General features: G+C 32.1%; 1 protein-coding gene and 2 non-coding genes across 3 annotated transcripts; all 3 read left to right on the plus strand.

Annotated features, from left to right (window-relative positions):
* Positions 1-6,807: 6,807 nt before the first annotated feature.
* On the plus strand, positions 6,808-6,893 carry LOC118027727 (small nucleolar RNA SNORD25). Its single transcript, XR_004683873.1, has one exon. It is a non-coding gene; the product is annotated as a small nucleolar RNA SNORD25 (small nucleolar RNA).
* Positions 6,894-6,987: 94 nt separating this feature from the next.
* LOC118027728 (small nucleolar RNA snoR136) lies at positions 6,988-7,132 on the plus strand. Its single transcript, XR_004683874.1, has one exon. It is a non-coding gene; the product is annotated as a small nucleolar RNA snoR136 (small nucleolar RNA).
* Positions 7,133-13,843: 6,711 nt separating this feature from the next.
* Positions 13,844-16,110, plus strand: LOC118027583 (putative protein phosphatase 2C 53). The gene is made up of 4 exons (XM_035030964.2): positions 13,844-14,437; positions 14,918-15,256; positions 15,365-15,544; positions 15,629-16,110. Exons 1-4 carry the CDS (start codon positions 13,868-13,870, stop codon positions 15,788-15,790), a joined length of 1,251 nt encoding a protein of 416 aa, XP_034886855.1. The 5' UTR covers positions 13,844-13,867; the 3' UTR covers positions 15,791-16,110.
* Positions 16,111-23,051: the final 6,941 nt, after the last annotated feature.

Here is a 23,051-nt window from a genome sequence, read left to right on the forward strand (position 1 = left end):
GCAGAGGTTACAAAACCCTATACTTCTCATTACAAAACTAATAAACCTGAAAAAGATGAATTATTTTGTGAAATAATTTTTTGGCTCTTTCTCCTCGTGTTTTGTTTAAAGACCATGTGTAAATAAGGCCAATAATTGCCCTCGATGGAGGAGGGTGGGTGAATATGCGAATCATGCCATTCATTATAAATTATATCTCTTGTATCGACCACATGTATATATCTTCAGAATCTTAATCTGACCAAATTCTTAAATTTATCCATCTCTTTCTATCAGTTTTTCTTGCATTTCTAATTTTATAAAAAAAACACATGCGTTGTCTGAATTTATCCAATTAACCATGTTGCCAATTATGATTAACTTTCTTAATGAAATATGATGACATGAAATTGATGGGATCAGAGATAGAAACTCTCTAACCAAACATCACACGAGACAACGTCGTGGCTCGTCGGAAAAAAAAAAAAAAAAGGAAAAAAAACAGTCCCCGGATGTGCATTATAACTCCTAATACTTTCAATTGTCAAGATCAACTCTTAATTTATTTCGTAAGACAACAATCAATTTCAACGATTAAATAGTTCTTCATGGATCAACTCCGGGCTGTTCGCATCCGCGATGCGGAGGATTTGCCTTTGTTTTCTCGAGCAATTATCAACCCCGTCATCTCTGTTGATTTATTGGCTGTTTGTGTTAACGGCGCGAAAGCCTTCGGTGTTGGGTGAGAAAATGACCGCCAGAGCATTGTGGGTTTTTTGCGTGTTTGTTGACGAGGGTATGATAGAGAAAACAATGAAGCGAACGGATATAATTCCTTTGAGTACTGGCTATAATGAGATCATAGTGGCTGCCTATGTCATCATATTTAATTATTGACTTTAGCGTTTAGGATAGTTATTACTTTGGATAAATCCAAGTTGTTTTCATCTAATATCTTTGGCGGGTATTTTTTTTTAGCGTGTCAAAAAAAAAAATGATTATTAGCTTGAACTCGACTAATAATTAAGTTTAAATGTCTTGAATCTATCATATTTGTTAAACTTATGTTATTTTTAACTTAGTGGATGGCTAAATCCAAGTGCAATGAACGTTGTCAAATGTAAGTGCCTTAGAATTGATATATTTATTAACCTTACATTGAATTAAACTTGACTAAATATAAAGTTCATCTGTATTAAATCTAAAACGTTCACCAAACTTATATTACTTCATTTCTTTGGATAAGCTTATTTATTTAGGCATGCCAAGAAATTAAAGACGTGATCATTCTTGTGGCTTGACATATTATCAAGCACGATCAGTCTTTGAGTTTCGTTAGTGCTAAATCCAGTGTAGCCAGGGCGCTAAATCCGTCTGAAAAAGCAAGTTATTAAAATATTGCGCGAATCCTCTGGCATCATAAATAAGGATCAAAATTTAGATAAATGCTCATTCTATATATATATAGGCATTGACTGGGCACTTCTTGCCCGCACCTCACCTTCCTTTTCAGGTCAATGGTCTAAACTTCAACTTTATTTGTTAGCTATGTCACCAAACTAGAAGCACTAACGTAGTTACGTAAGGATTGAGAAACGATTAGGGATTTGGAATCACGGACGCAAGCAGTTTTTTCCTCTCCCTCCCTCCCTTTCCTTGTGTTATTTAAGGTCTCCCCTCCATTTTTTTACCACGACTAATAAAAGTAAATGATTAGATTCCAAAAAACCATGCATGTTAATTTTTTCTAGTGATATTTTTACCATGCCAGGAGATTTACCACAGAGCCAATTGGACTGCTGCCTACTGGGCTTCTCCTGCTAACACAGGACACACCCAAAACCCCATGAACCGGGACGAAAGAAGAAGCCACGTGAATCAAACAGTACTGGATACGGAAGGAAACTGTTCGTGTCAAGGAATAAGAACTCGCCTCGTGGTTAAGAGAAAAGGTAAAGTAAAGATTTTTATTTTTTTATTTTTGATGAGTTATGTATTTGAGTTTTTCTTTTTTTCATGTGTCCATTTTCATTTTCAAAGTAAGTTCATGAAAGTAATTAATAAAATGGAACGAATAATTCTTTATACACAATAATTTCCTTTGCCTTTCCGTTCAAAAGCCTGGAATTTTCTTTAATTATTGTAGGAACGAGACAAAGTGACATCATCGAGGTCACTTTTATTGACTTTATACAGGGTACCCGCTTCCACGCAAGCAAGCTCGTCTGGGATTTGTCCACATAAAGCGTTACATCAACGATCAATGATTTTCAAAATAATGTCTCATCGCCACCGCACAATCATGTGTCAAGTCGATAACAATAACAATCACGCTAGTAAAAACAATTAATGCTTAGAAATGAAAGGTAAGAAGAGTGTGGTGCAAGGACCCCCTTATTAAAATTGACCAATCTATACCAAAATTGAGCAATTAGAAAATTAGAACAGAAAGTAAAAGGAAATGATGAACTAACACGTCAATAAAAAAGTCTTGATGAAATAATAGTTTTTATTATCATGGTTGAAAAAAAGACATGTAATTTTTATATTTTTTTCTGAATTGTGATGTTAATTAAATTCCAGTGTAAGTTATGAAGGGAAACTGAGTTATTGAGGAAAAATGATGTGAGTTATGAAGGGAAACTGAGTTATTGAGGACAATGAGCAATAATCCGCTATGGAAGTGCACTTGTTGTTGAGGAAAATGATCAATAATCATCCTTTTCTTAGTCTCCTTTTACCTTTCCTATCCTCCCTTCTCTGGAGCTACTTTCTCCTTTTATTTTCTCATATATAGAAACGTTAAAAAAAAAAAAAAAAACCCAGATATGAACTAGGGTCTCTTCCAATGCTTAAAGCTTGAATCTTCAAGTAACGAGTGAAACGGGGAAGAATGTGCTGGTGCTGTGTTTTATTATGCTCTTGTTTTTAGGAGGTGTCACTTCAGTTCCCACTGCTACTTCACCAGCAAGTGAGTGAGCTGCTTTTGTTTCATCTGTTTTTTGCTTGTTGTCTCGAGAATTCCAGCTAGATTTCTTCATTTTTGCAGAGATTGTTGGTGGTTTTTTCTCAAATGTCGTTTCTGCTCTCATGAAGTGGCTGTGGTATCTGAAAGCCACTGCCACCTCCGCTCCTTTTGTTCTGTCCTGTTTGTTTGCGGCGGTTCTGGGCTTATGAAATTTTGAGAGGGGGTATACTGTGGAGACTGTTTGATGGAAGCAAGCTCGGGATTGGGCCCTCCTCTGCGCGGCTGTTGGCCAGCAGAGAGATTCTGATTTTCAAAATGCTTAATTGTTTTTTTTTAAGTAATCACGACAACTAACTTGTCGAGAAAAGCTTTTGATTTAGTAAATGTTGTGTTTTTCAAATACGATAATATAAACATATATTATTTTGTTAAATCTTTTTCAAATAATATTATTCTGTCAATTTTTTTAGATTAATGTGCTAATTAAAAAAGAAGAAGACGTAAAAAGAATGAAAATGAAACTACAAAGATTGATTAGTTACAAGCTTTGATGGAGTCCTGTTTGGTAGGCTAGCTCCAGTACGTGGTGGTCCCGGCTTTGTCGTGCGGCGACTCGAAGAAGTTGCGTGTCTCACAACCAGTAAAGGACACTGTAGATTAGACCAGGCAAAAAGCCACTCGTTTTTCATCTGAAAAGGGCTTGACGGGGGCGCTTGGCCTCAAGATTCTAATATATCCAAGAATATAATTGTCTTATTGTAGAATATATCCAAGAATATATTGAGAGAGATTTTTTTTTTTTTTTAAAAAAAAAGAAACTAATTGCCCTGAAGAATTCAATGTAGCCCGTGAGAAGAAACATTGCCGATTAAATAGTGTTTTTTTTATAATTATTATTCTTTAGGTTTTTTCTACTCCAGCCATCTAGCTCTCTTTTTTAAAATAAAAAATCTCCCTGTTGGCAGATAAATTAGCTTGAAAGTTTATTTTGATTTTTTTTTTATATAGTTAAAATAATATTTAAAAAATATATTGACATTAGATTGCTTAGAAAGATTAAAAATACAAGAACTAAAACTGAAAACGAGCAAAATATACAGGCTTTTTTTAAGGTATTCATGGGGAGCCCTTTCAAATATCTTGTCCTCTGTGATTGTTTTTACTTTCCTTTTTAATCCATTTAATTTGAAACTTTTATATTCTAGTTAATGAATCCTTTAAATTTAAAAGATGAGAGTTACAATTGCTGTAAAAGGGTGGAAGAGAGGGAAAATGTGCCGCAAGAGAGATTCCATGAATAAAAATAACTAAATTTGATATCAACATGTTTAGCTTCCATGAAAATTTCTTTGTATGTTTAATTTTTTATTTTTAATTGATATAAAGGTGTATTGAGTTGAAAATTAACCTCTATTTATTATTTTTTAAATAAAAAGACAAAAAACATGACAAAAAGTAAAACCACCATAGCCTCAGCAGCCCTTGTGTGTCATGCCTTCTTTCTGTTAAGCTTGACGCCCGGGGCTCATCTCTTTGGTCTTATTGGTTGCCCCCTCAAATGTCTTTATTATTTAACATGGTTTGACCAAGTAAATCTAGAAAATGTCATTTCAATATTTCCCATAACATAAATTATTTATAATTTAAACTATGCAGGAAAAAGCACCCTGTAAAATTAGTGTTTTTCCTGATTTTTTCTATTATTATTGTTGTTATTTAAAATGGGTTGGATGTTGTGCAGTTTCACTGTTCATCCCCTTATATTTTACTATGAATACACTTATCACTCTTTTTTGTTATAAATTCAAAAAAAAAATATGTGAGGTGAACATTGTGCAACTACACTATTTATCCCCTCATATTTTACCATAAATGATTTTTTTTTTAGATTTTCTATGGATTTATAGAGGAAAACAATGTTAAACTTGACTGAGTTCATATTCCGGGTTTACCCTAAACAAACTAAAGCATTTGGGGTGAAATCTATGCAAACACACTGCTCACACCCTAATGAAAGACACTAATTCCTTTTTTTTTAAAAAAGATTTTGTTATAAATTTAAAGTGAAAAAGTGCGATGTAAACACTGTGTGGCTACACTGTTTATCCTTTGATGTTTTATCGTGGTTTTAGGTTTGTTATAAATTTAAGGGGAGAAAATATTAATACCAATTGAGTTCATGGTTCGGATTTACCTCACAAGTTTTGTTGTGGACACCGCTATTTATTTTTTTTGTTTAAGAAAAAATATTTTTCCTCTTGTGTTTCTATTTTTTAAAAAATTAATCTTAATCTTATTTTTATTTTTATTTATATTTAGATGAATATATTTTCTCTTTTTTATGTTATTTAAAAAGTTTATTTAAAATGACAATTATTTTTTAATTATGCATTTATTTTTTGAGGAGGTTTTTCTAATTAATCTCTCTCTCTCTCTCTCTCTCTCTATATATATATATATATATATATATATATATATAATCTTCTGTATAGATAAATTTTATTTTTGAAAATAAAAAAAAATATTTTCAAATATGTGTAGACTTTTATATTATTATTTTTCTTATATTTTATTCAAGCAATTTAATATGTGAATCTATTTTTATTATCATTTGATTGAATATAATAATTATTTTAATTAAAAAAATTTAGCAAACAAAATAGTGTAAATATCACATCTTGATCTACACATGTCTCTTGATTTTTCCAGTTTTTATTTTTAGTTATTATTCATGGGTTTATTTATTTATTTATTAAAATACATACCGTTCTCAATTTATTTAATTGCATGTATGAATAAAATTTTTTTGATTTTACTTAGAATTTTTTTAAATACAAAAATGTATTGAAAATCTATACATGATTTTTTTTGTTTAAAATAATATATAATTTTCGGTGAAACACAGGTTAAATATCTAATATTTTTTGTAACAAAAAACTAAATCAACATCGCTTTTAAACATCACGAAGAAAAACACGAACTTTGTCTATTAGCCTCCCAGGTTTTTTAATGTTTATTAAGTTGGAGGTCTAGGTCTTGAAGATTCAAGTGTTCTCGAGCATAACGCCACATTGATCTATGAAAATTACATAAAATCCATTTGGAGTCCTAGTTACCTTAGAGGTTCAGAACGATACTTTTACACTTGTATACAAGAAAGAATAAAAAATATTATTCTAGAAACATCTATTAATTTCTCCGAAACCAATCTCTTGAACTACGGGCCTCCTTCAACGATCCACAAAAAAGCAGCAAATGAGTTTAGAATAATAAAAATGTCTCATCTAAAACCGGGCCCAAACTAAAAAGCCCACATGTTCAAGGCTTAAATTGAAAAGGCCCTGATGTTCCCTGGGGTATTAATAAAGCCCATTTATGGAGGACAAATGAGTATTTTCAAGTTAAAAATTAGGGTAAACACACGACCCGCTTCTTTAAAGAATCCGCCTATCCGCCGTCTCGTTTCCCCGTCTCTTCTTATAAAAGGGGGTCGCTCAGCTTCCAGTCTCTCTTCAGCGACATCTCGTTAGTGTTCGTGCTCTTCTCCCTCTTTCTGGACTGCCGAAGTTAGTTTTTTCAAAAGAAATCTAATTAAAATTTCGACACCAAATTTGGGTTTTTTTCCTTTGCTTTTACACAAAGAGAAGGCTTCTTTATCTGGTCAGTGTGGATTTTTAATTCCCATATGACTCGTTCCCTAGAAGCGAAAGTGGTTGTGTTGCTCTTTTAACATCTCTCCCTCAGCCCTTTTACTTTTGGTTGCTTTGGGAGTCTATTTGGGCAACTACATTCGAATTTCATCATTCACCCATTTGAATTTTCAATATTTTTTTATAGAAAATTAGGAGTTTTAGTATTAAAAGAACAGTGATGAGTCAATACAGACCTGTAATGACTTGCGGTAATGATCGCAGCAGTTTATGAACATCTAAGGGACTGAGTTCTTTTTAATACTTCTCCTTTTTCATTTTCTTTATTGCTGATGTCTTCCAGATTAAAATATTTTCCTCTGGTATTAATTTTGTTATTATCGTATCTCTGAGGCCTCATATCTTTGTTTTATAAAAAGCTAAAACTAAGATTTGATAATTTTATGCTTGTATCAGTGAAGCCTAAAAAAGTTTGTTCCCCTCGCTATCCAGAGCTGCCTTTTGTATTGCATTTGGACGTCGGGGAACTATATTGTGTTTTTTGCAATTTTGAATCTAACTTTTTTTCCTCGTTAGCTTATTTGCAGCCAGTTGATAGCACTATTTTCCGTTAAAAAATGACGGGATGATGAATTGCAAAAGCGCGGTGAAGAAATTTCAAGATTGATGCAACGATTTTTAATAGTTATAGAAATTCGAGAACTTTGGCCGTGAATTGTTCGTTCAATTTTAAAATTAAATAGATAGATTGGATATTCGAAAAGTTGGATTGAAACTGAACGTTAATCAGTATATATGATTTAATTTTAGCAGCTTGAATCTATTTTCAGAATCTCCATATTGCCCAGAATACTACAAATCGGAATTCGAAAATAAATCTTCCTGCCACGCCAGTGTTTTTTATCTAGCTTCCTGTGGAATAGAATCAATCTTGTAGTGTTTTCTATGATTTATCTTTTGCTTGGAAGCTGATTGCAAATTTCATTTGAAGCTTTGCAACCTTATGGCTCATCAACCAGCACGCATGTAGAATGAAACTGTTGCTGGAGTTGCTGCTGAAGGATTCCAGAGGTTTAATCTGGGGTATCAGTTGATGTAAGAAATTGAAAATGCTGCCGTAAATTCAGTAATAAAATGACGACTAGAACTTTCCTAAGCTGTGATTCTCCGGAGGTTGTTGGACTCGCCATGATGTCTTAATTTTTGTAATTTATGGTTTTTCTTTTTCGGATTTCGTTTGTTGGGACTCCCTGAAGCAGAACTGTTTCTTTCGAAGTTGGTTTTTGCTAAATGTATTTTCTTCAATTTCAAACAAAAAGTTCTTAAAGAAATAAGCTTGCTGGGGATGTAATTGAGCTAAGCATATTAGCACAGATGTTTGCGATTTATATAAACAAACACTGCTAAAGTTGAGACCATCATGTTAGTCACTATATAGTTTTCAATCTGGACACGGCCTGTAGAATTGATTTGGAACCTGAGAGGCCCAGTTAGAAGTAGGCAAAATTTAGATTGTAATTGCCCATGAAATTTTTATGTATGGAACAAATATTAATGGGTTGTGTCTTCTTAAAAAACGAAGAGTGTAAAAGGTTTAAAATAGTAGTTTCAGTTTGATGGATAAACAAATTATACAAAAAGATATGGACAGTATAGGTTTTTGTCTCCATATGAAAAAATTAATGTATTTTCCCTTACTTGGCCTAGCTTTACCTTTAAAGGTGTTGCGATCATTTTCTTATTGATTGGTAGCTTTATCAAAGTTTATTATATAAATAATAAAAAAAATAATTATTTTTTCATTGTGGAATTAAAAACTATTAATATATATTTTATGTTTATAAATTTTTTTAATGCATGGATAAGAAATTTTATTGGCTTAAATACTTTGAATTAAAATAAAAAGATAATATATTTATAATGTGAGATAAAAAATATTTCAAAATAATTTTTTTAAACTTTATTATTTATAAATTGTTTCTTGATTTTTTTTTCATGTAAAATTTAAAATTTTAAATATTTTTTCTTAACTTTTTATCGACATCAACTATTATGACACTTGACCAAGTCAATCTTCAACCCAGCTCCTTAATGAATGTGCTTGTTTGACAATGTAGTTGTGATTGCTTTTTAAATAATTTTTTGTTTTAAAATACATGTTAATGATTTTTTTTATTTTAAAAAAATTTAATTTTAACATCAGCATATCAAAATAATTTAAAAATACTAAAAAAATATTAATATTAATATAAATTAAAAAAAAATAAAATATTTTTAAAATAATAATAAAAAAAATGCCTCAACTACCCTATCAGTTGTTGAGTGGAGTTTGTGGCTTCCTGCTGGACGAAAATAGGACATGTTCGATATTTGAGGTTGCAGTTGGTAGTTACGGTAGGCCCATTGCTTCTGAGTTCAGATAGAGCCTGAATTTGACATCAGCGGTCCATTAATAGTCCACGCAAACACGCGGCTTGCCAACGACAAACAACATTGTCCGTCATGAAAGGTCAAGACACTGAAAAAAAGTGTTCAGACTCCAGTCATAAAAGACAACGGAAAACACTAGTGCTCTAATATATGATATTTTTATTTGTGTAAATACTTTCGTCATTAATGATCTATTGTGTGCCTGTGGTTTGAAAATTTTCAAACAAAATCAATTTTATTGTTGATCATCAAGTAGCTAATCAAATATTAAAAACAAGATACTATTCATGTGCGGGAATTTAAGATTATAATACACAAAAATTGTGTTCATGTGAGGTTTGAGCTTGGTCGTGGTTATGCTATGTACAAATCCCAGGAGGGGGAGCCCCGTGCACAACTAGGGATTTAAGCTTCTTGTTGATAAGACAGCAAGTTATGTCGAAGAAAATTTGGGATTGGCGATTTAGATTAGTCGAGTGATCGTATGATAAAAAACAAGATCTTTACATCTAGAAGTCAACGATAAAGAATAAAGAAGAAAGAGAAAACATTTTCCACCAACGGAAATTGATTTGCAACAACTTTTCCGACCAGGTTATGTTATCTAAGATTTACAGTTTAATATACTCGTGTTGACTTGATCTATTTTTCCCGTGATAGACTTAGCTCATATCTGGTAAGGTAATGCTTCTGTATTGTGTTTTTGAAACTTCATTTCAAAATATATTTAAATAAAATAATATCAACTTAATTTAATATATATTTTAAAGATTTCTTAGATAATTTTGATATGTTAATATTAAAAATATTAAAAAGCATTTGAAAACATGTTAATTTATGCACAAATCTAAATAGTGCATTATCAAACAAACACCTAATATTTTATTCGTGAGTTTTTTTTTTTATAATTTAGTTCTATAAATTAAACTGATGCTAAAGTTATTTGGTTTTTAAGGTTGACTATATAATTAATTAATATTGTGTTTGTAAAAATAAAAATGAAGGGATAATGTATTGGCAAGTTTTGATGCACATGGCAGAGATGGAAAATTATTAAATCTATTAAGGGGAGGGGAGTGTGACCAAAATGTTGTTTGTCTAGAATTTATGTATTTTTTGTTTAAAATTAATTATTTTTTATATTTTTAGATTATTTTAACTTACTGATATAAAAAAAAATTAAATAAAAAAAAAACTTGTAAACAGTCCCTAAAAATGAAAATGAAGCTTACCGTTTTAATTTAATTTGGTCATAGAGCGCTGGTGACATTGATATTTACCAGACGGCGATAACGGTCACCAAACAGAAACACGCTGTCAACAACGGTTACTTCAGAGAAGTTGCGCTCGAGCAGGTGAGGATGGGACCCACGGTTCTGCTCACAGCGACATCTTCCAGGCTATAATAATAATAATAATAAAATAACAGCGAGAGTCAAGAACACTGAACACTCCATTCACACTGCCACTCCCGTATCAATCACATCCTTAACGTGTTTGACTAGAGTATCGGGAAAAAAAATTAAAAACAAATCTTGGTTTCACACACACTGCCACCGGAAAAAAAAATAAAAAAAAAATCTTGGTTTCACACACACACACACTCCCTCCCTCCTGCTACTATTATTTCCCAAGAAAGGCGCCCTTGACGTTGCCTGGGAAGGCGCTCCCACTCATGAATGGAGAAGACAAAAAAAACTTCGTAATTCGATTTTGAAGGTATTTATTTTTGTGTTCAAATATTATTTTTTTAAAGTTTTTGATTTTTTTAAAAAAATTAATTTATTTACGAGCATGGATTATTTTGATGTATTAAAAATAAATATATTATTTTCATATATTTATATTAAAATATTATTTTAAAAAACAACTTAGAATCACATATTTACCCACCTTCGTACCTAGTTGAAAACTTATGACGGTATTGAAATGGAATCCGCGGATTCACTCAGCCAAACCAAACTAGAAAAGCATTTTCGGGAACTACCTTGCACTGCACCGTGGTGGACAACACACACAAAAGTGTCTGGGAATGCGGTTCAACCTGCGTCCCTAAAAAATTTGAATTTTTTTTTTTTGCTAAAATTAAATGCGATTTATATTTTTTGAATCGTTTTGATGTGTTGATGTCAAAAATAATTTTAAAAAATAAAAAATATCATTGGCATGCATTTCAGCACGAAAAGTTATTTAAAAAACAACCACTATCACACTACCAAACACGCTCAGAAATGTTGGCGTGTTTATACCCAAAGTGGTTTATTTTTGTATTTTAAAAAATAATTTATAATTTGTTATTTTTTTATTTTAAATTAATATTTAATTAGTGTTTTTAAAATTATTTTAATATGCTGATGTAAAAAAAATTTATTTTTTTTAAAATATATTTCGAGTGAAACACATTTTAAAAAGTAATCGCTGTCATACTCTCAAATATTATCAAATAATTTTTTTTATTTTAATATATTTTTGAATGAAAAATACTTTAAAAAATAACCGCTATTACACTCTCAAACACCAACTAAAACCTATTTATTTTTGCATTTCAAAAGTGTTTTTAAGAAAAAATAATTTTTTATATATATTTTTATGCTTTAAATTAATATTTTTTAGTATTTTTATATCATTTTAATGTGTTGATATCAGTAATAATTTTTTTAAAACAAAAAAAATATTATTTTAATACATTTTCAAATAAAAAATATTATAAAAAATAACAATTACTACACTTTCTCAAACACTCTTATAAGAAACTATCTCTTGCCTCGAAAGAAATATTTGTAAAAACAAATTTGTATTTGAGTTTGACCATAGAATTTTTCATTATTCTGTGTATTGATTATAAATTTCATGGAGATTGTGATGAATTCGTTTTATATAGATTTAATAAGAAAAAGGAATGTTTTTGTTTAATTAAACTCGTGGGTTGCTGACTTGAATTTATCGAAGTGCTTATATGTTTGTAAAAACGAAACAAACAAGAATGTATTCCTTGTTTTGCCTGTAGCATCCTCCTCGACATATTGTTTTCTTCAGTTAACCTTTGAGCTCTATTATATCTTAATAAAGTTTATTTCAATCATGTCTTTTAAACTGTTTTCATTTTCTAATAGTTTTGAAAGAAATAATGGGTTTTTAAGTATGAATTCCCGGGGGGGGGGGGGGTGTTTAAGCCAATTGAATTACTTGGTCATTGGAAGGAAATTGATAAACAAAAAAAATGAAAATATATACGCACATGTTAATTTTTTTTCCACCGTGTACTTCAAAATAAAAGACAAATTAAATAAATAAATAAAAATAAAACATAACTCACTTTTGTTGTGGGTAAGTGAATATGGATTGCGTTACTTTTTAAAATGTTTTTTATTCGCAAATATATATATATATAATTTATTTTTAAAAAAAATATTTTTAAAATTAGTGCATCAAAATATTTACAGAGATACTTTAATGTTTTCTTAATTAGAAAAAAAAAGCCAGTTGAATTACTTGGTCACTAGAAATATGATTGCGGTTACTTTTTAAAGTGTTTTTCACTTAGAAATGCATTAAAATAATATTTATTTTTTATTTTAAAAAAATTATTTTTAATACCAGCATATCAAAATGATTTGAAAACACTAAAAAAATATTAATTTGAAACAAAAATAAAAATAATAAAAAATATTTTTGAAATGCAAAAACATATAGATAATTATGAATAACACGAATATTTTTTATCCTCAATTTTTTTTTTCTTATTATTTCATCACTACACTTACGTCTATTTGTGTGTTATAATTAACTTTTATTTGCATTTCATTACATGTACGAAATCTATATAAGGGTTCCATGTGCCAATCAAACATCAATTTTATATAAAAAAAAGTAATATTTGTTTGTTGGAAAAAACTATGGCTTGATTCCTTAGGTTTAAAGTTTTCACATACTTGATCTCTGTTATTTGAGGATTTTAAATCTAGATCCTAAACTTCATTTTGTTTGCGTGCTTGGTCATTAAATGTTGAGGGAGAAAAGAAAAGGTTTGCGGAAAAAGGAAGATGCTCATAGAGTTCAAATTAGATTATATTTTTATAATAATATTGCCTTGTGAATTGTTATATGCAAATCTAATATGCAATATTTAAATATAAAGGAGATGCTCATAAATATTAATAGACAATAAAACACTTATCTTGTACATGTACAGACCATGGAGTCGGGATTTTTATATATATATTTTTATTCAACCTTACTCTTCATGATTAGTTTTTATTTTGAAAACAATGATTCTCATAACAAAAAATCATCAAAAAAAAAAAGAAAAAAAAAAGAGAGTTTTGATTAAAATAATATATTTTTACACCTTAATTCAAATGATTAAGTTTTCTTATGAATATTTATCTTAATAATCTTTATTTCTTTATTCAAAAGACAAGTTGATTATAAAAAAGTTATATGCTTGTGAAAAACATTAATAAAAAATAAAAATTAATGAAATAAAAAATATATTTTTACATAATCTTTACAATAAAACAAAATTCATTTTAAAAATTATCCCACGGCATTGTCCTAGAAAAACGAAAAAACTGGTAGCCCTATTGTTTACGTGGACACTACTAGGAAATGAATACAGGTAAAAACACGCATCAAAGATTCAGGCCACACCTTACCAGGAAAATCCATTGACCATGAAAATCTTCTGACCCTTTCCCAGGAAACTAAAACAAAAAAAAAATAGTCCAAGGGCAACATCGACATTATGGAACAGAGCAATGGCCAGTGGCCACAGATCACTAGGAAGAAAACCACTATAAGTAACCTCCTAACACTTCCACAATAACAATCCTCTTCTTCCATGCGACAGATTCATAGACAAACAAACCAGAGAACAAAAGGAGTCACAAAAAACGAACGTAGTAAAACTCAAAACAAACACCGCACGAGAAAAAAAAAAATGTCGTGCTCTGTTGCGCTGTCGAATTCTCCTGTATTTTCTCCATCAACAACTCTCTTCCGCAGCAAAACAGTGGTATCAATCCCTTCACCACCAGCAGAAACAATAGCACTAACACTAACCCATTCAAAACCAACAACACAATCTCCATCTTCTTCAACTACTTCTTGCTCTTCTCCCTCTCCGTTTCGATATCGCCTTCAAAAACCATTAACTGGGTTCAATTCTTCTTCTTCTTTGGCTTCGGGTTCGGGGGCGGCCGCGACGCTCTCGAAGAGAAAGAGGCCGGCGAGGCTGGATATACCGGTTGTTATGGGGTTTGGAGGAGGGCTGGGGACGCCCAGGGAGGTGGAGGAAGCGGAGGTGGAGAGAGAAGGGCATGGCTATTCTGTTTATTGTAAGAGAGGAAGGAGAGAGGCTATGGAGGATCGCTTTTCTGCTGTCGTTGAACTTGAAGGAGATGCCAAGCAGGTAATTTCATAGTTTTCTGCCGTGTGAATTTTTTTTTGTTTTCGTTTTCTTCCTCTGTCTATGTATGGCTATTCACTGGACTGGTATGTGAAATAAAATTGTTTTGGTGAATAACCTATCTGGATTTATTGATTTTGTGTGTGTGTGGTTGGGGGGTTGGGGTGTAATGGAGTTTTTCTGCAAGATATTATAAATGGATGCAATCCAATGAATAATTGCGAATGATTAAACATGGAATTACATAATTACGAGCTTCAATTTAAGGAATTCTGGAATATATCAAAGAATATGAAAATAATCGCTGTAAATGAAGTCTTTTGATCATCTAGACACATGTTTTTGGTTATGGTAATTTTCAAGGCTAAACTAAACATGGAACCCAATATGGAAATTTGTTATATGTTGTGTTGATTAATATTGAGGCTCTTTGTTTGATTTAGAATTTGTGTCTTATAATCTATATATGCACTGTGTTTGCAGGCTTTCTTTGCTATTTTTGATGGACATGGGGGTGCTAAAGCTGCTGAATTTGCAGCAGGGAATTTATATAAGAATATTTTAGATGAAGTTGCTAGGAGGGACGAAGAAGACATTAAGGATGCGGTTAAGAATGGTTATTTGAATACCGATGCTCAGTTTTTAAAAGAAGATATTAGAGGTGGCTCCTGCTGCGTGACAGCTTTAATTAGGAAGGGGAACCTTGTTGTATCTAATGCCGGTGATTGTCGTGCTGTTATGAGTAGAGGAGGTGTTGCAGAGGCCCTCACAGCCGATCACCGGCCTTCTAGGGAAGACGAGAAGGACAGGATTGAGTCCATGGTAAGCAGTTTGTCACCATATTATGCACGCTCTTGCATAGAAATACAGGGTCTGAGAAAAGCTTTGTTTGAATGGGAACTAATGAATTTTATGGAATTTGTTTTGCAGGGTGGCTATGTTGATTTAATCCATGGAACTTGGAGAATTCAGGGATCCTTGGCTGTGTCCAGGGGAATTGGAGATAGTCATCTTAAACAGTGGGTAATAGCCGAGCCTGACACAAACGTTGTTAGAATTAAGCCAGATCATGAGTTCTTAATCTTAGCTTCTGATGGCTTATGGGATAAGGTATGTTCTCGCTAGCAATCTTTTCCCTTTAAAGGAATTTCACTAGCTCAAATAATCTAAATGAAGTCCTTTACATGATTTCAGGTTGGTAATCAAGAAGCTGTTGATATTGCTCGCCGATTGTGCATAGGGGTTGAAAAGGCAGAACCATTATCTGCCTGTAAAAAGCTTGCTGATCTCTCTGTTTTGCGAGGCTCCTGTGATGATATTAGTGTGATGCTGATCCAATTGGGACGCTATGTATGATTGATGCATTCTTAGTTTAAAGACGGGAACTTAGCTGACACATACGCTGATAGATATTTATTTTCTGAAAGAACCTTGTAATCGGGAAGCTGAAGGCTAGCAATAAATATGGTGGGAGTGGTATTTGAATTCTAGAGGAGCCTGATCATTTCACCCATGGCTGAAGACTGGACATAGTAGGATTCTTCTGCTGATATTCTTTTGAATGATTCATTCATTCACTTATAGGTATTCTTTAGTAGAAATGCATTACTCGGTATCCAGAGACCTTGATTTGTATTTTAGGCTTCGCAATAAAGTTATGGCAATACACTTGCAACTGGTATCCTCATTTACTTTGTGGCTTTGCATATAACTTTCGGGATGGGGATTTTCTACTTCAATGGGAGCATCAAATGAATGATGATTGCGTTATTTTCAACCTTTCCCAACAGAGGCACTGATTATTTTGATACATATGGTAAATCGAAAGCATTGCAACGCATCAGAATCTGGAATCTACTTCAACTTCCAAGTGCTCTTAAGAAGGTATAATCACAAACATGCGCGCACCGTTGGCTTCTTCTGATCCGGGCTGTCATTTCTCGGTTCCTTGTTGCCTCTGTGTTGGATCAAATTACTTGCTAGCTCCGGTTCAAATGGCTGCCATATTCGTTATAAATTGAAGTAGTTATTAGTACTTAGTAGACCGCCCCCTTCTCCTTGCCCTCTCCATGGTTCATTGATCATATTTGCTGGTACTTCATACCCCTGGCTGGTTATTCTTAAGCATAGAAATGTAGGGTTTGTTTAGTATCGTTTGCAGTCTTGGCTTTCGTTTTCGTGTTTAGTTTCTGCTATTTTTAAACAGAAAATTTGTTTGATTTGGATTTTTTTAATTATTTCAAAAAAATCAAAGTCAACACCAGCCATTACAATTTTTTTGAAAACCAATTTGTTGGGCTTTAAGAATATTGGACCATTAGTTATCGGTTTTATATATATTTTTTTAAAAAAAAAAAACTTTTATTTTTGCCTTATGAAAAGCTCGAAGACACAGAGAATCGGACTTTTTCAAAGAATTACTGCAGCGTTGCTGCTCCCTTTGATCATCATATACAAAAAAGTCTCCTCCACTTTCCTACCCAACCCCTCTTTATTCTGGCATATAAATGAAGGGATCGAAGAGATTATGGCAGATTATGTTCACCAAGAAATGACCCGAAATTGGATCTTGGTCTACTTCAGATTGCTCCTTTTAATCGTAATCAAAGATGTTTTCGTTTCTTTTCTGAACCTAATGGATTCAGACAGTTAAGATACAATTTCATCGGCCATCAGGAGCGTAGCCCTATTCCTCAAATCAATTACTGTAGGTACCTTTTAAAGCAAAAAAAAATAAATAGAGTAGCGAGTGTTGAACTTTTTTCCCACTAAGCAGGACCAGCAAGCAAGACTAGTCATTCCCATAGGGATAACAGTCAATCCATTTTAAACATATTCTGGTATAACCTTGCCAGTCTTACCAGGCTAGTAGTTCTCAGCAATGCATGCCAGGCATAGGCTCCACATACTATTCCATCTATTCTCTCCATTGAGACAAGTTGAACAGCTTCCTTTTATTATAAGAGATTAGAGAACTTGCGAAAGAACCTACCAGCTATAGAAAGAGCTGGAGATAGATACGGCTGAATATAGATACCATGCAGTCCGCGTTGTGACTCGCCCTGGGACCTGAGAAATTCCCTAATGAAAGGTGGCGTCTCCTTGATAGGCTAGGAAGCTCTCTTCCTAAGGAGAAGACATGGCTGTCTTTCGAGTCTCCGGATTGTCTTTCTGTCATTGGCAGTTATTCGAAAACAAAGTGGCAAGCCTATCCATCAATGGAGGGTGAAATAGCCCCCCATAAATCACTAAACAAAGGGGCTTGTTTACAGTAGTAGTAGAAAGAACAAAGGGAAGTGGAATTTCACCGCGAAAGGTAAGGAAGAACTGTGGTTCAACTCCACAGCTAGCGTGGTTAGAGCAGCAGCACAAGCCAATCAACCAACAAACAGATACGCTTCCCAGCATGAAGAGATAGAATCCAGCTTCTATTACCAGGAGTGTAAGTTCCCAACATCGCTCCGGTTGGAATTAGAGAAACTAAGTTTGTTTCGGTAATTATAAGCGGTAGAGCATCGTGATAATTGACTCTTAGATTGAATAGAAACCCGGCCCTTAACGAGCGAAACCCTCGTTATAGGACTTGAGCCAAAGTTATGGAAGTTATGAAGAGGCTTAAGAAGGCGCTGACTTAGATAATTGCCCATGGGACCTCCTCTTCCCAGCCTCCGCATCCGTGGGATAAGCTAGGCGACCTGGAGAACCACGACTCAACTCGTAGTCTCTAGGGTTACAAAACTTACTAAACGAAGAGGAATCCCGGCCAGTGTTTTCGGAACACTGTGGGCGATCGTGAGGCTATAATGCATCTCATCTCTAAGCTTAGTAAAGATGACACCCTTCTTGTCTTTTGAACGAGAAGGCATAGCTTACCAGGTCGGACAGAGAGTAGCGCCTTGACACAGAGGCATACTTTCGATCTTGGGGCAGTACAAAGATACCTGGAGTAGTAGATACGGTCACGCCACTGGTCGTCACCTGATCAGGAGACACAATAGAGTAGTGAAAACCTATTAAAGCCAATTTTTTTTTTTTTGTTATTATATTTTCTATTAGCATTCCACTTGAAGCACAAATGCACCGAAATAGCGAACTTAATTAATAATTATCATGACTAAATTACATTATTTTTATTTTTTAAGCAATAATAAATTAAGAATTAATACGATTAAGGTTATGTTGCAGTTGTGAGTAAAACAAATCACATCTTAGAAATCATAAAAAATGTTTTTCATCCTCTCTTTTTTTTCTCGTGTGAGTAAACTGTTCTGTCTTCGCGTATCAAAATCCTGAGTTACATCTTAGATAGATTGTTTATGTTCAAACTGGGTTAATAATAAAACAACAGTTGGCTTTTGTTAATACAATTCAGTTTCTTTCTGCCATTGATTTGATATAATTTTTAATTTTGAATCACAATTTTAAAATTATTTGTCGTAAAAATGAGTTAGAATGAATTTACATTACAAAAAAAAAAAACAATAAAAATGACACCAAGTAACATTTTTTCTTTAAAAAAAAAAACAGTGTCATGTAAGTTATAATCAATAAATAGTAAAAAAAATAACTTTTGATGCATTCAAGAATGTGACTTAATTTTTTTTATCAAAATTTTGATTTAAAGTCGAGTTATTTCTGATGAAACATGCTTATAATTTTTTAAATAAAAAATAAAACAATTTAAATTAATCTATTAAACCCATTCAAGAAATAACCTTAATTTAATCTTACTTTTCTCGACCTATATTAAAGGTGTGTTTGTTTTAGCTTTTGTGGTTGAGGTTGTGGTTGGGTACAACCCAATTATGCATAAAATTCAATCACAAAAGCTATTTTTTCTTGTTTTTTATAGTTTTTTTAGTGGGTCCCACACTCAAACTCAACCTCAACCTCTAAAACAAACACACATTAAATACCATCGTGTGAAGCCAGAAAAAATGTGGAAGAAAAGAACCTCTATATATCCATTGACCAAATCTTTCCTTGTGGGACCAATAAGATCCTATTCCGAAGAAATATTCCTTCAATCCTGCCGACAACTGGCGACCCGCTAAATTCCAGCTGGACATAGACATCTATTCCGTCTGGTTAATATTTATCTTCATCTCTTGAATTCAAAACAACGACAAAAACATGAACAGCATGGTTCGTTGTCTGTAAGGAATTGTTCGAAACAATGACCCAAGAAAGTGCACCAGGGTCTCTCCACACCACATGTTCCTGATAAGGCCATGGCCTTTCATCCTAGGGGCAAGTTGGGTTCTAGGCTTCTCGGAGTTGGCTCATGTTACTTGCTTCGGCGGTTCCACTTACATGGACCCCGAGTCGAACATAAAATGATCGCAGCTATACTTGCATGTATGCACTCTTTGTGTAATTACCTTTTAATATTACCAAGTACTCTGTTAATTTGCACCAAACATTCAAGTCTGAAGTAACTAATTAAACATGGCCTGGGCTCCAAGGAACTTTCTGGGTCCTTAAGCTGTCGCCATTTTTTAGCTGGGCATCAAGATATTTTGTAAAGATCCAATAGCTGGTCTAAATGCTTTTTTAGATATTTTTAAATGGTTTTGATATATTAATAATTTAATATATTTTCACTTTTAAAAAGCATGATCCATTACCACACTTAATTATCGAGTCCCAGTGTGCGGCAAATTTACAGGCACGTAATTAACTGATCATGAAGGATGCAATTAGTTGCTTAATGAATGTCATACGCATGCAATCATGCATGTTGTTTCCGATGAAAGATGGAGAACTAATAACCGTTTTTTTCCTGACTTTTTTATTTTTTATTTTTTATTTTTGTTTGAAGGTTTTTTAGTTCAATAATAATGGTATTTTTCATATTAGTTTGCCGTAAATCATAACTAAATTCTTTCTTAAGTGGTCTTGAATATATATATATATATATATATATATATATTTAAAAAATAATATTTTTTTCTTAGATACTGATGCCAAAATTTGAAATCCAAAAATCAAGAATTGGAGTTAAACTTTTTAACCACGTCCAAACCAACGTGGACTCATCATATCAATGTTATTATCTTTGAAACTTTTAGTCTAGATGTTAATTGATTTGTTTCTAGAAGAAATTTATAGGAATGGGTTTTAAAATAAAAAGAGAAATTAATGTTTATTACCGGAAATGCAACAAATATATTAAAATAAATACAAAAATTAAAATTACCTCTGAAATTATTATAACTCTTCTTAGTAGTCATCATAGATTACAACAATACTCTATTATTTGCAACAATAATCTATAATGTTTTTTTTTTCTATGTATGCATAGGGAGATTTTGTGGTGTCGATTTCATCACTTGGTAAATATTCGATTTGACTGGATAAAACATAATTTCATTAATTTAAGACAATTTGAGGTTTGGGGAACAAATTTGAATTTTTTAAGAAATATTCTCTCTTTAATTTGTTTTTTTACCGCCATGGACTAATTTGCACACACAAAGAATGCTTCAATTTCTTTTTTCGGTCACTTAATTTTTTTTTTGTTTAATTTGATTCTTTAACATTGTCTTTTATTTGAGATTAAACTTAATGATTTATTTTGGTTGCTTATATGGTGGTATCATAATACTGAGGAAACATTTTGACACCCGTTGTTTAATTTTCGGTTTGAAAAAATAAACTGAAATTTTACTAATCTAAAACAATTACTACTGAAAAAACCAAAATAAATTTACTTAAGTTTATGTGTTCGGCCACAAATTTTTTCATGCTTTTAAAAAACATGTTAGCAATACCTTAACATATATATATTTTTGTAAATCTAGTTTAGAGCATAACGCGAGTCATCAATCTAACACCATCGTCTATGATTTTTCTTTTACTTCAATAGTATAAATATTTTAGTCCTTATAATCTCTAAAGTATTCAATTATGCTACTACATCTGAAGAATTATTTGCATTCAGATCAACTTATCCTCTTTTTCAAAGCTAAAATTCCTTTCGTGTGTTCTATAATATACATAATAGTTTTAAGCAATAAAATACTCATTCTTTTTAAGAGATAAAATACAAATTCTTTAGAAGATAGTTACCAAAAAAAAGTGTTTCTTTTTTCATGCATAAAATTTAAAAGTTCAATTTCTACAATCACTATATTAGGCCATCGAAATTACATACATACATAAATATGTAAAATTTTGACTTGCTTTTGTTTTTTTTTGAATTTTGACGAAATCAAATCATTTTTTTGACAATCTAAAATGATAAAATGAGTGGGACACAAGCTACATTACTCTTTACCTGGCCATGTTCCTACCTCTTTAAATTTTTAATCAACATTCCTTAGTGCCCACATATATCTGTAGTTTTATTTCCTAATTTATTCGAAGTGTGTGTAGTTACATTAGCATTTATTGCAAAGAAAATGCTTTGTATTATCAATTTGAAAGGAGCAAGTTGCGGCAGTACTAAAGAGACAAATATGATCCGATTACAAATTCTTTAATCTTTTTGACCAATGACTTCAATTTCTCAGAGATTTTCTCAAATTAAGAATGGGCTGGAGTTGGTTACGAATCAATGATCATCACAATTGTGGATGCATTGATTCTTAACAACTGGCTGTCTTGTTTGTTCATTATCTTTAAGATCAAAAGAGCAGCGTAACAGAGTGTGATGTTTGCATGTCAGTCCCCGAAAAATGGAACGCTGTTGTTCTTGCACGTTGGATTGTCGGCCCTTTAATCGGTGCTGCCATTATTTTGTCTTGCTCACCCACGACAATTCTCCGCACCACCAGAGCCTGCCCTCAATTCCTGCTTTCCTTCCGAAACGAGCCGTGTTTGCGATCCAATCCCTAAAACTAGGAAAACTTATGGTGCTGTATTCGTGTGAGATACAAAATCCTGTTTTTACATGAGGGATCCCTCAAACTTTTGTCCCTTTGCGATAGGTTGATTTTTTCACTTTATTAAATATATGATCACCATTAAATTGACTCGAGAGATGAAGATTGCCCACCACTCCACATGAGTGGTTTGGAAGCATCGGTTTTCTTAGCTAGTGGCTTTCCCGTGTTTTTTGTTAAAATTAGAGATATTTTTTTAAAAAATTATTTTTAAATAATTTTAATATATTGATATTAAAATTATTTTTCTAATAAATAAATAATATTAATTTAATATATTTATAAGTTCAAACTACTTTCAAAAAAACAATTATTGCTAGAACACCAAACATTATATTTAAGGGGTGATTGGGTGATCACTATTAAAAAAAAAAAAAAACTCAAATTATGTATTTGAATTATCCAAATCAATTCAAGCACTATATTTTTCTAAAAAAAAAAAAAAAAGAGAATCCCATTTATCTAAATTATATTTTTATATATATTTGAAAAAAACAAATAGGGTTATAATTTTTTTAATCAGATTTTGGCTAATTAAAACTTTCACTGGACTTAACTTTATCTAGTTAATTGTAATTCTTTAGTATTTTAGTTAAACAAAAATTAATGGAGCAGAAAACTCCGATTAATTTGAGCTGTCCAGACTGGTTGATCGGGTATAGAGCAAATTTGAGGTAAGAAAAATAAACCCATATCAAATAAGGGATAATTATTTGAAATTACAATATTTT

Source organism: Populus alba, chromosome 9 (assembly GCF_005239225.2).
Source record: "Populus alba chromosome 9, ASM523922v2, whole genome shotgun sequence".
NCBI lineage: Eukaryota > Viridiplantae > Streptophyta > Magnoliopsida > Malpighiales > Salicaceae > Populus > Populus alba.

Excerpts from the sequence above, each read along its gene's own strand:
- LOC118027583 (XM_035030964.2), top strand. The coding sequence starts at position 13,868 with ATGCGACAGATTCATAGACAAACAAACCAGAGAACAAAAGGAGTCACA. Across the intron at positions 15,257-15,364 it reads AGGACAGGATTGAGTCCATG|GGTGGCTATGTTGATTTAAT; the intron begins GTAAGCAGTTTG and ends TTTGTTTTGCAG. Across the intron at positions 15,545-15,628 it reads CTGATGGCTTATGGGATAAG|GTTGGTAATCAAGAAGCTGT; the intron begins GTATGTTCTCGC and ends ACATGATTTCAG.